Genomic DNA, 12,149 nt, shown 5'->3' on the forward strand with positions numbered 1-12,149 from the left:
AGTATACTAACTTGTACCACACGACCAAGCTACACACCCGTGTGCTAGGCCGTGTAAAGCTATTGACTTGAATTCTAAAGAAGTATCAAGGGACACACGGCCGTGTCACCTGGCCGTATGTCACATATGGCTGAGACACATGTCCGTGTCTCTGCCCGTGTGGACAAAAATAGGCCATTTTCCAAGCCTTATTTCTCACCCAATGTGGTACAAACCTACACATACCAAATAGCAGATGACCATATCATCAATAGGCATTCAAACCAATCACAACCAAGTCCATATCATGCAATTTCATTACCAACAATCCTAAGCTCTCAGGCATCTAAAATGATCATTTTAAAAACATGTCAAAATCACCTCCAAAAACTACCTAAATGATCAATTACATATATGCACTATCTTGCCTAAATATGACATGCATACCATTTATCAAGTTCACCTATTAAGTACCAATCTACCAATACACAATCAAAACATTCCCATGGTAATCATAAATCATACAAGATGAGGCTAGCCACACATATATACATACCAACATATACCAAATCAAGCCACGTTAAATGGCTAGTTACATAATAAAACATATAGGCTTCCATTAGCCAAATGACTTATACATGCCATATAACCAAAATACATAAAGTCCAAAACTACCAAAATAAGAGTTCGATAGTGCGATGCAATCTCCGACAACTTCCAAAACGAGCGAGCTTTCGAATCACTATAAAACATAGAAAAGTAAACATAGTAAGCAATTATGCTTAGTAAGTTCGTATAGCATAAAACTCATCTTACCATTTAATCACAATTTAAGTAATTAAACTAGTATAATGTAACTCAATTTGATCCACAAGCCTAACATATATTCATCCACAAAGTTAGACATGAAATAAAATCTCATAGATTCAATTATCACATGATTCACGTACATACCTGTACTGGTTTATATTGAATTCACATACTCTCGTAACATCACTGTGCCCGTTGAACCATTTGGAATAATACCAGATACTCGAGTATCTTGCACACTAAGTGTCAATACATGGCCAAAACCATCTTTATCTCATATCTCATAAAAATGCTCACTCTCGAGTTATCACTGGGTCTGCTCGCATAAGCTGACGGTCAAGACGTAGCTACACAGTGCTGCTCACACAAGCTGATGAATAACCGCAACACATGCCAAAAAACTCAGCCACCGATAGAACATATGGGACCAACACCCAAAACACCATAACCCCTAATGACATGTCATTTGTATCTTATCTATTCCTAAGGTTCAACCAGGATCTCATACGTTGCCAAATTTTCGTCAATATATCTGTGAAATTTTATTCATCAAGAACGCAATATTAAAGCATTTAACACACAATTATTTAATTCTTATTAACATACGAACTTACCTCGAACTCGTATGAAGGAAAACGATCGTTCAGTCCAAAACTTTATCTTTTCCCTGATCTAATTCCTTACGTTGTTTTTCTTGATCTATATAATAAAATTTAATTATTTTAATTCATATTTTATTCAATTAAATCCAAATTCACAATTTGGTAAAATTACTATTTCGCCCTTAAACTTTTAACTTATTTACAATTTAATCCCTAGCTTATAACAATGCAAATTCATGCAATTTGGTACACAATCATGCTAGCCGAATTTCATCTAAGCCCTTAGTAGCTCATATATTTCATCATTTCACACATTTACCACATAATTTTCACATTTTATCAACTTAATCCCTATTTAACATTTTGAACCAAAATCACTTTACAAAACTTGTTTATCTAACAACAATCATTTATTTTCTACCATCAAACATCACAACAAATACACATTCATCAATGGTAAAACCCTAATACTTTAACAGTTTCACAAATTAGTTCTGGGCTAGCTAGATTAAACTACAACGACTCCAAAAACATAGAAATCATTAAAAACGAATGAAAAATGTTTACATGCAATAGGGAGATATGATCGAATGCTTCAAAGCCCTAATGTTCTTTCTTTTTCTTCAATTTTTGGTGGTAATGCTTAAGGTTGAAGATGATACAACCTTTTTTTTATTTTATTTTATTTTTATTTACTAATTTACCTTTATAACATTTTAAATTATCACAAATTTCAAAAATACCAAGCCATCATATTCCACTTCAATAATTATGGACTAATTACCATATAAGGACCTATTCTTTATGGTTCTATAGCTATTTAATATATTTAGCTAACAGGACGCAACTTTTACAATTTACGCTATTTAGTCATTTTTCACAAATTAAGCATGCAAATGATAAAATTTCGTAACAAAATTTTTATACAATCATACTATCATGCTATAGACCTCAAAATACTAATAAAATAATTATTTCCACTTTGCATTTGTTGTCTTAAAACTATTGTTCCGATTTCACTAAAAACGGACTGTTACAATTACCCTAACAATCTTGAAGGAGTCACTCATCTCTATGAACAATTGAAGGTTAATGTGTGGATCTTTAGTAGGCATTTTGCTAAATTGACTCACTTTTGAAGCATCAAGAACATAACAGGCTCTAGCTTGAATTACGGTGCCTCGATCTCAAGTATTCTAATGCCCAGATTAAGCTTATTAAAAAGTGGCATTGTGTATTATCCTTTGGCTCGATCCCTATCATCAACAACAAGGATTGGGTTGTGAGCTTGATTATCCCAAATTGCTTGACCTTGATTTTGAATCTCATGGTTCATTTCTTCAACTTGTCTCTGGGCTTGTCTTTCTCGTCTCCGTTGTCTAAAAGTTCATTTTATTTCAAGGTCTACTAGGAGTAAGTCGATAATTTGATTAAAGTTCATAAACACCTAGAAAGAATTAAATAATAATAAAATAAACAGAACTACAAAAATAAACTTCACAAATAATGATTCTAAGACAATCCCCGGCAACGGCGCCAAAAACTTGTTGCAATGTGTAAATATATAAAATTAATCACGAAATATGTGCAAGTGTACACAATAGTAACAAGTAATAAAGTGATAAGTAAATAAGTATCGTCTCCTCAAGGACTGAAAATTGAGACAAACTTTGTGAAAAATAAATTTAACAATTTGATAGAACAAATAATTAATCAAGGGTTTTATGCAATTAATCTAATCTAAATGATTCTATTCTATATGTCTGCAATTTTTCCCTCAAAAGAATAATAAGTACTTCAACAAATGAGTTTTAATAGTAACATCAGAGTCATTAATCCACTTTAGTTTATGTTTAACTTAATCTAGATAAAAATTATTACGAAATAAATTCTTTGCATAATTGGTGAGTCACTAACCATAATTTTAACTTACCCTCCCAAGCATCATTACTAAAAAATGAAAGATGCAACAATATAAATCTAATATGAAACAATTTAATCACTAGCATGCTTCTCCCGAAGTCACTACATTTAGTCTTGTATACCCATCTCATATCCCTATGTCAAATGCAACTCTAAAAACTATGTGAAGTAAAAAAATTCGGTTTATACTGAAATGATTTAATCATGCATTCCTGAGGTTATATTAGGCAATAGTTACCTCTCGGCATAGTTGCTAAATTTAATTAATTAATCCTTTAATAAATTAAACATATACAAGTCAAGTATTTTTTCAATTACGAACCATCTTCTGAGATAAATTAACTAACTCAATTACTTATTAAACTCACGTATAATTAATAAGCAAACATGATTTTACCTGACTAAGTGAGAACAACCAAATGCACAAAATAATTTTTTCGGACTTCATTGAACATAAACAAATGTTTCTTAATAATTCTAGCATAACAAGATTAAAACATGGTAATTGATAAGAAAACAGAAGAAAACAAAGTAATCATATTTTTAGTCAACAAGAACAAAACAAAAATTTAAAAGAGTAAAAGGAAACAGAGTTGTTTCACGGTGGATGTCGCGGTGGTGCACACAGCTTCTCCTCCTTAGGACGCTACAAGCTATCTTGAAGGAAGCTTATTACTTCAATTACTTACACTCAAGAAGCTTCTTTCTCTTAAAAAAGAAAAGGAAACAAAATCTCTTAAGAAGAGAATGAGAGAATGTGAGTGAATTGGTTGCCCCGAATGAATAGGTGAAGGGGCCTATTTAGATTAAGTGGGGAAGCTTTAAGCTGCTAAAAATAGCATTTAAAATCACCCTTTTACATGGCCAGCCACTTGAAAGGTGGAAGAGAGGTTTGTTTATTTTGTTATTTTTAGTTAAGTGCTAAAAATAACAAATTTAAATAGTGGAGGGGTTTGAACGGGATTTTTGGGAAGTTAAAGGTTGTTTGCAATTATTAAAATTAGTATTAAATAACTGATTTGGGCTGAAGGAAAATGAGCTAATTTGGGTACAAATTTTGACCTCCATTTGCATGTGAAGCTCCTCCCCTCGAGTGAATATTTTGACCTTTTCTTCCTGCGCTCAGTGTTCTAGTTTTCATTGAAAATTTGTGCATTTCATCTCCATGTTTTTTAGAGCCCAAATTCATCATTTTAAACACTCCTTGATGTTTATCTAGTAGCTTACATGCTGGAATTCAACCCGCCACACCATCAATGCCTCAACAGACAAGCTCCAAGACTGTATTTTTTCACCAATGGCTTATTAACTATAAATTTGGACTTGTTGGGCAACTTTTCCTTACTATTTTGGACATAAATATGTTCATCTTGCATGCATGGATTAATTAAATTTTAGCTCCCCTTAGTCGGTTATGTTTATCACCTTTTTGGCCCAATTGATTATGAAATCATCCTAAGCCTGCATAATTTCAATCACTGAGCTCACTAAATATTTAATAAATAATTATTTTATGAAATTTAACATAATAATATAATTTAACTTCTAAGAATCTAAATAAAAAATAAATTAATATTTTAAAGAAAATTTTGAAATTAATAAGAAATCACCTGGAATTAATAAGAATTGTAGTTATAAAGGCTTAAGATAACTCTATATTTTTTAGAGTTATCACATTTCTTCAACTTCATTATCTCAAAGGACTTGAGTAGGTTGTACTTCATCCCAATACCATGTGTTCTCTTCATCAAACACAATATCTTCGCTTCATCAAACACAATATCTTCGCTAATCACAACCTTCTTTGTCATAGGTTTGAATAATTTGTATCCCTTTGATGTTTCATTAATATCAAGAAAGACGCACTTCTCACGTCTATCATCAAGCTTCTTTATTTTCTCCTCTGAGACATGTGCATAGGCAATGAACCCAAAAATTCTAAAGTGATCTACTACTGGTCTCCTTCCACTCCAAGCCTCATTTGGAGTCACATCTCAAAGAGCATGAGTAGGAATCCTATTCAAAATGTGGATGCTCTAATTTACAACTTTTGGCCAAAACACCTTTGGAATTCCCTCTTGCTAGTAAGTTTTGAACCATGTTGAGAACGGTTCTATTTTTCCTCTCTGATACACCAATTTGTTGTGGTGTATAAGCAGTTGTGAGCTCTTTTCAAATGCCATGTACATCAAAAAAATCTTCAAATGCCTTAGAGCAATATTCACCACCACGATCAGTTCAGAGAGCCTAAATGATTCTTCACTTCTCATTTTCTACACGAGCCTTGAAGCTTTTAAATGCATTAAAAGCCTCTGATTTTTATTGTAAAAGGTAAACCTAAGTTTTACTAGAATAATCATCAATAAAGGTAATAAAATACCTTTTACCTGGTATTGGAAATTGGATTTATTGGCCCACAAATGACTGAGTGCACCAACTACAATACCTCTTTTACTCTCCATGACTTGCCTTTGGAAAATTGAGATTGATGTTGTTCTCAACTAAATGTGATTGTTCATCCCTGCCACTCGGTAACCTAGCATAGCATTCAAAATGATAATGATCAAACTTTTGAAATCTAAAGCATTTTATCTTGGATTTATCAAAATCTCATCCTTTCCCTTTACTTTGGTCATCATTGATTCTGTAATTCCTGCTACCATTTCTATTGTCACCATCTCTACTACCTCTATCTCCTATTCCTTTACCTATACCACTACCTTTACCCCTTCCTCTAAAATTGGAAGACGAAATAAAAGTAGAAGCCTTCAAAGCTTGTTCCTCAGATGTTGAAATACAATTCATCCTCTGCTCATGCACCAACAATGAGCTTTACAACTCATAAAGAGACAATTCATCTATATCTTCTAACTCTTTAATGGAGCAAACGACATAATAAAACTTTGGTGTCATGAAGCGCAAAATCTTCTCCACTATGGTGACATCCTCTATCTTCTCACCATAGAACCACATACTATTACAAATCTCCATAGTTCTAGCACAATAGCTAGTGACAGATTCCCCCTTCATATGTAGAGTCTCGAAGTCCTCTTCAAGGCTTTAAGCTTTGATCGCTTCACCTTATAGAGCATTGATACTTTTTCTTCATGGAATCTCATATATCCTTGGAAGTTTCTTTGCAAAGAATAGTTTTCAAGATGGGACAATCAATAGCCTGAAAGAGATAATTTATCACCTTCAAATATTTCAGCTTTCTCGCATCGAACTCTACTTTTTGGGCATTCCTCAAAGTTTATCCTTCCACAGGCTCTTTGATACTTGCCTCAACAATTGGCCAATACTCTTTTGACTGTAAGAAATTCTCCATCAGCATACTTCAATGATCATAGTGACCATCAAAACGGGGAATGATTGCTTGAACAAAACTGCTTTTTAGCCATAGGTGAAACATTTTCTAGGCTAACAAGAACAAATCTAGCTTTGATACCACTATTGCACTTACAAGTAAAGAAAGAGAGAAAAATGAGCTTTTAACTCAAATAAGAGAAGATGATTTTTATTGAATTGACAAATAACTTCAAGTGGTTCTAGTCTTTTATAAGCTGTATAATAGCTAAAATTAGTAAACTTAAAGTTGAAAATAGCAAAACTAAATACGAGACAAATTCTCAATTATATTTGGTAATTCCTAATTTTTAGGGATACTTTATTTACCAAATATAAAAAATATCTCAACAGCCATATGTCTCTTAGTTGCAATCATCTGGTGTGGGTTATGATTATGATATTGTAGTGTTTACTTAAGGTTAGATTAAGCTAGCTCAAAGCCAATCCATGTGTGCTTAGGGCTACCCTCAATAGGTAACTTTTTTAGTGTGATTCTCTAAAAATTTGTATCATGGTATTGTTTTAATATAAAAATCAGTAATTCTCATTTCCTTATTATTGGGATGATAGTTTTCTATATGAAATGCTCATTATGAGATGAAGATCACTGCAAATATTTTAAAATTTTTAATGAATTTTGAGCAACATTCGTCGAGACAAAATTCGCCAAAAGGAACAATTGAGAATAATTATCTTCAATTTTTTTTAAGGACACAATTTTAGAGTAATGATTGGGAACCATTTAAGTCACCTTTAAATTTTTTAAGATGATTTTTAATATTTAGAGGTAAAATTAATTTATCAACCTCTAACTTTTGTTTATTTTCTTTTATTGATTTATTTCTTATTTCATCCTTCTTGATTGACATTAATAAAATCTGAAATCGTCAACATCATACAAGTAAATAAATTGACAAGAAATAGCACAAGCAAATACAGAATAACCTTAATGGTCCCTAGAAGCAAATTTTTTATTAATATCATTATCATCATCGTATCAGGTGAAAATGACAGGATGAGAAAATTTCACATGAATCCAGACAAAATTATTTGATTGTGATAAGTGACCATGTACGACCGATTTCTAGTTACAGACAAATAAAAATATAAATTTATATTTATATTTATATTTATATTTATATTTGTATTAGATTATCACATATCCGATAAAAGGATTTTGTGAAAATATATATTTATTAAAAATTTATATAAAAATTAAATAAAATTTTATTGAATTTAAGAAAGTTTAAAATTTTTTACAGTCACACTAATATATTTTATTTTATATAACTTTTTAAAAGTCGTTTCCTAGTTGAATGTCCGGTCAATTAATTTGTTACAGTTAATCAAAGATTTTAAATCAACTATAGATGCGATATTCAATTATAAATTATTTACATTATAGCAAACTTTTTAAATTTCTGATTTTTTTTAATGATGAAATTACAATTTTATTATAATATTAAACTATAATTTCTGAATAGAAAATTGCTATTGTAGCAATTCAAGGCACAGTTCCTGCCTAGCACCGCTGCTGTATAGAAAGACTAATTATAATCCATTCATTTTGATTTGCAAGTGGGTAATAATAAAGGAACCACTCATTATAAAGTCCAGCATTGTCAAGATATGAAATATAAATAATCAAAGCACACACAGTTTCCGACATTTCCATTATTATTTTGTTTACATCAGAAAAAAGAAGAAGATAGATATGAGCTCAAGAACTAGGGCTAAGGTACCGGTCATAGATTTCTCAAACCAGAACCTGAAACCGAGCAGCCCTGAATGGGATTTGTTGAAGTTCCAAGTCCGGGAAGCATTGGAGGAGTACAGCTGTTTTGAGGCCTCGTTTGACCAACTCCTGGAACTTCGGCAGCCAGTTTTAGAGGCCTTGGAACAGCTATTTGACTTGCCTTCACAAACAAAACAGCTTTGTGTTTCCGATAAACCCTTTCGTGCCTATTCTGGGCGTCCATCAAGATTGTATGAGAGCATGTCCACTGATGATGCACATATTGTTGAAAACATTGAACAATGCCTCACAACCACTTTGTGGCCTCAAGGAAACATAAGCTTCAGGTACTTCGATTCGCTTGCAAAAAACCCTTTAGCAAAACTACTACACATTCTTTTCCTTTTGTTTTATCTGCTCTGTTTTTGGCAGTAAAACTCTGGCGTCTTTCACTCAGCTAGCATCAGGATTAGAGAAGACAATTTTGAGGATGATTTTGGAGAGTTTTGGCCTTGAGAAATACATGGATGAACTTGTGGACTCAACAAATAATCACCTGAGGGCCATGAAATACGGAAGGACAAACACCAGCGAGCCAACCCTTGGGGTACCTGCGCACTGTGATCATACTACAATGACTCTTTTGTGTCAATTAAATGAGGTTCAAGGATTGGAGATCCAAAACAAAAATGGCGAATGGATAAATATAAATCCTTCACCCAACTCTTTCGTAGTCATGCTTGGAGAATCCTTCAGCGTAAGTCACTTGTATATAAATAGCTTGACTTAAACAAAAGCTCAAGGTAGATAGAAAGTAAATTTTGTACTGTTGCAGGTATGGTTGAATGGTCGATTGCCTTCTGCTTATCACCGCGTGATGATGAAGGGAAACGAGGCCAGGTATAGCATCGGATTGTTTGCAAGGCCAAGAGGAGGGTACCTAGTAAAGGTTCCCAAAGAGCTTGTTGATGACAAAAATCCGATGCTCTTCAAACCCTTTGATCTGGAAGAATTTTTGAAAATTTACTCCCCCCAATCTGTTCAAGGTGCTACTAAATCTACTCTCAAAGCTTATTGCAGTGTCTAAGATTTGGGCATAAATAATTCGAGGTCTCTCCCTATATAATATAATAAAGGCTAACCCAACTCAACATTGAAGTTGGCCAAATCAACTGTGTCCTAAAAGGGTTGTAAAAGAGGTAGTGATGGCAAAGACAAATTAGACATTTCGAATGTTTTTTTTTTTTTTTTCAATTTGTTGGAATTAAAATCAAGTAATACTTATTTGGTTTATTTTTTATATTTCAAAGATGATCGTTTATATAAGTTTTACATGTTAATCAATTATTTTTGTCAATTTTGTACATTTGTGTGTTCGTGGTGTTCATGTTGGTATAATGTTTTGGTACTTACAGAATTATAAATTTCTATATGCATTTACATGTTAATAATCATTTTACAGATATTTTTGCGTGTTTGTAAAAGTGACATGTTGATGTATTTTTTGTGTTGTATTATATTTTTTCATAATTTGTCATAATAGTTTATTAAGAATAAATTTTCTTTTGGACACTTTATTATAATGACTCAATTTAAAGATGTTTGTATTGTATTTCACATTATGCTTTAATGCTACTAAATTATTATGAACTTTTGTTATGCTTTACTTAGTAATTCTTTTCATGTAGACTGCATTTATGTTATATTCATGTAATTTTGGTGTTTTAAGTCATGCCTTACTATAATTCATTATACTAATTCAATTTTATTAAAATTTATCTTCTCATCATTTAATATATATTAATATAAATCTTATGTGCAGACCGACAAGTTTTAAATGTAATGATTACATTCTTTGTGAAAGAATTGAAGTTCGAACATTGGAAACAACATTCCAGGAAGGAACAAACATGAATATCAAAAGGATTGGTCTTCATAGATTGTAAAACAAACATTGAAGATGCAATGGTTTCATACATGAAAAAAATACAATTAATATATTAATATTTTAACGATATTTCATAATCTATTTGTTGACACCATTTTTTTTGGATGAAAACGGGGTCGACTTAGATTTTGAAAATAAAACGAAAAATGGGAGTCGCCACCAATCTTTTTTGATGAGGTGTGATCGGGTCACCTCGTAAAACGGTTGTTTTTAATAAACGATTTAGATTTTATTAAAACAACGATTTTTGTCTACGAAATTCAGAAAAATGGGTTCGGGAGTCGGTTACGCACGAGGAAGGATTAGCACCCTCGATGCGCCCAAAATTGGTACCTAGTTGATTAATTAGTGTCTTAGTGTCGAAAATTGAAAATTTGAAGAGTTTAAAAAAAATACGATCCTTAAAAGAAACTCTGATAACGTGAATTGAAATATAAGATTCTCTTGTTCCGAAGGAATATCACATCCAGCACGTTAGGACACGATACTCTAAACCATCGAAACCAAGATCATCTTATAGTTTAATGAAACCATACTTTGAAGATTTAAGAGGATATTTGGCTATTTAGTCGAACGAGAAATCGAAACCCAGCACGTTAGGGCACGTTTTCTCGATTTTTCTAAATACGAAATATTACCTTTATTATTGAAAGTTTAAAAGGGTATTTGGCCATTTGGTCGAACGAGGAATCGAAACCCAGCACGTTAGGGCACGTTTTCTCGAACTTTCCAAACGTGAAATATTGCTTTTACGAAAGAATTATTTTCGTTGGGTAATTAATATAAATTCGTGGTAAAGTGGAATAGCAAAAAAATGAGCAAACAAATATGAATTTCGATATCAATGAACATAACAGAATAAAAATAAATGCATAATAAGAATGATGAGATCAGAAATAGAGGAGTAAGACAAACAAGCAATGTAAGAGAATAATAAAAGAATAATAATTATAATAGTAAAAATAATAATAGTAATAATAGCTAAGTGGGAAATAGTAACAGTACATTAATAAGACAAATAATATAATAATAGTGATAGCACTAAAGAAAAAAATATATATATTAATAATAGTAATAAATATAATAGTAATAAATAGAAAATAATAGTACATTAATAATAATAGTATATGTTAATATCAATAATGATATGTATAAAAAAAGGAAATAATAATATGGTAAAAAATGTGTTAATAAAAATAAAAATAGAAATAAAAATAATATTAATAATGATATTAATAATAGTAATAAAACAGAGAAAAGAAAAAATATATATATAACGATGAAAAGTAATGATAATAATTATTATAATAGTAATGATATAAAATCAATGAGGTAATAAGCAAATGGGTATAAAAAGAAAATATAATCATAGTAATAATAGTTGTAGTAATAATAATAGTAAGAAAATAGTGATAATATAACAAGAATAGTAATATAACAAGAGAATAATAATAATAATAATAATAATAATAATAGTAATGGAGATAATAATAATAATAATGATACTAACAATAATATAAATAAAAATATAAACAACAAAAAAATAGCAATAGCAATAATAATAATGGAATGAAAGAGATAATAATAATAGTAAATAATATGCAAGAAAATAAAATACAATTATAATACCATAATGTTAAATAATAAAAGAAAATACAAAAGAAAAGGACGAAAAGGGGCTAATTTGAACTCTAGACAGAATTTTGAGGCGAAAATAATAAAATAAAAAAAAGAAATGGGGCCAAATTGAATTTAAAACAAGAGTTAGGGGATAGATTCGAAACAAAAAAAAGAGGAAAGGGGA

The 12,149-nt window shown here is 31.1% G+C and overlaps 1 protein-coding gene across 1 annotated transcript; it reads left to right on the top strand.

The window, feature by feature from the left end:
• The first annotated feature begins 8,145 nt into the window (after positions 1 to 8,145).
• LOC107892074 (probable 2-oxoglutarate-dependent dioxygenase AOP1) lies at positions 8,146 to 9,690 on the top strand. Its single transcript, XM_016817052.2, has 3 exons — positions 8,146 to 8,744; positions 8,830 to 9,154; positions 9,233 to 9,690. The coding sequence occupies exons 1-3, from the start codon at positions 8,377 to 8,379 to the stop codon at positions 9,482 to 9,484; spliced, it is 945 nt and encodes a 314-aa protein (XP_016672541.1). The 5' UTR covers positions 8,146 to 8,376; the 3' UTR covers positions 9,485 to 9,690.
• Positions 9,691 to 12,149: the final 2,459 nt, after the last annotated feature.

Source organism: Gossypium hirsutum, chromosome A11 (genome assembly GCF_007990345.1).
Source record: "Gossypium hirsutum isolate 1008001.06 chromosome A11, Gossypium_hirsutum_v2.1, whole genome shotgun sequence".
Taxonomy (NCBI): domain Eukaryota; kingdom Viridiplantae; phylum Streptophyta; class Magnoliopsida; order Malvales; family Malvaceae; genus Gossypium; species Gossypium hirsutum.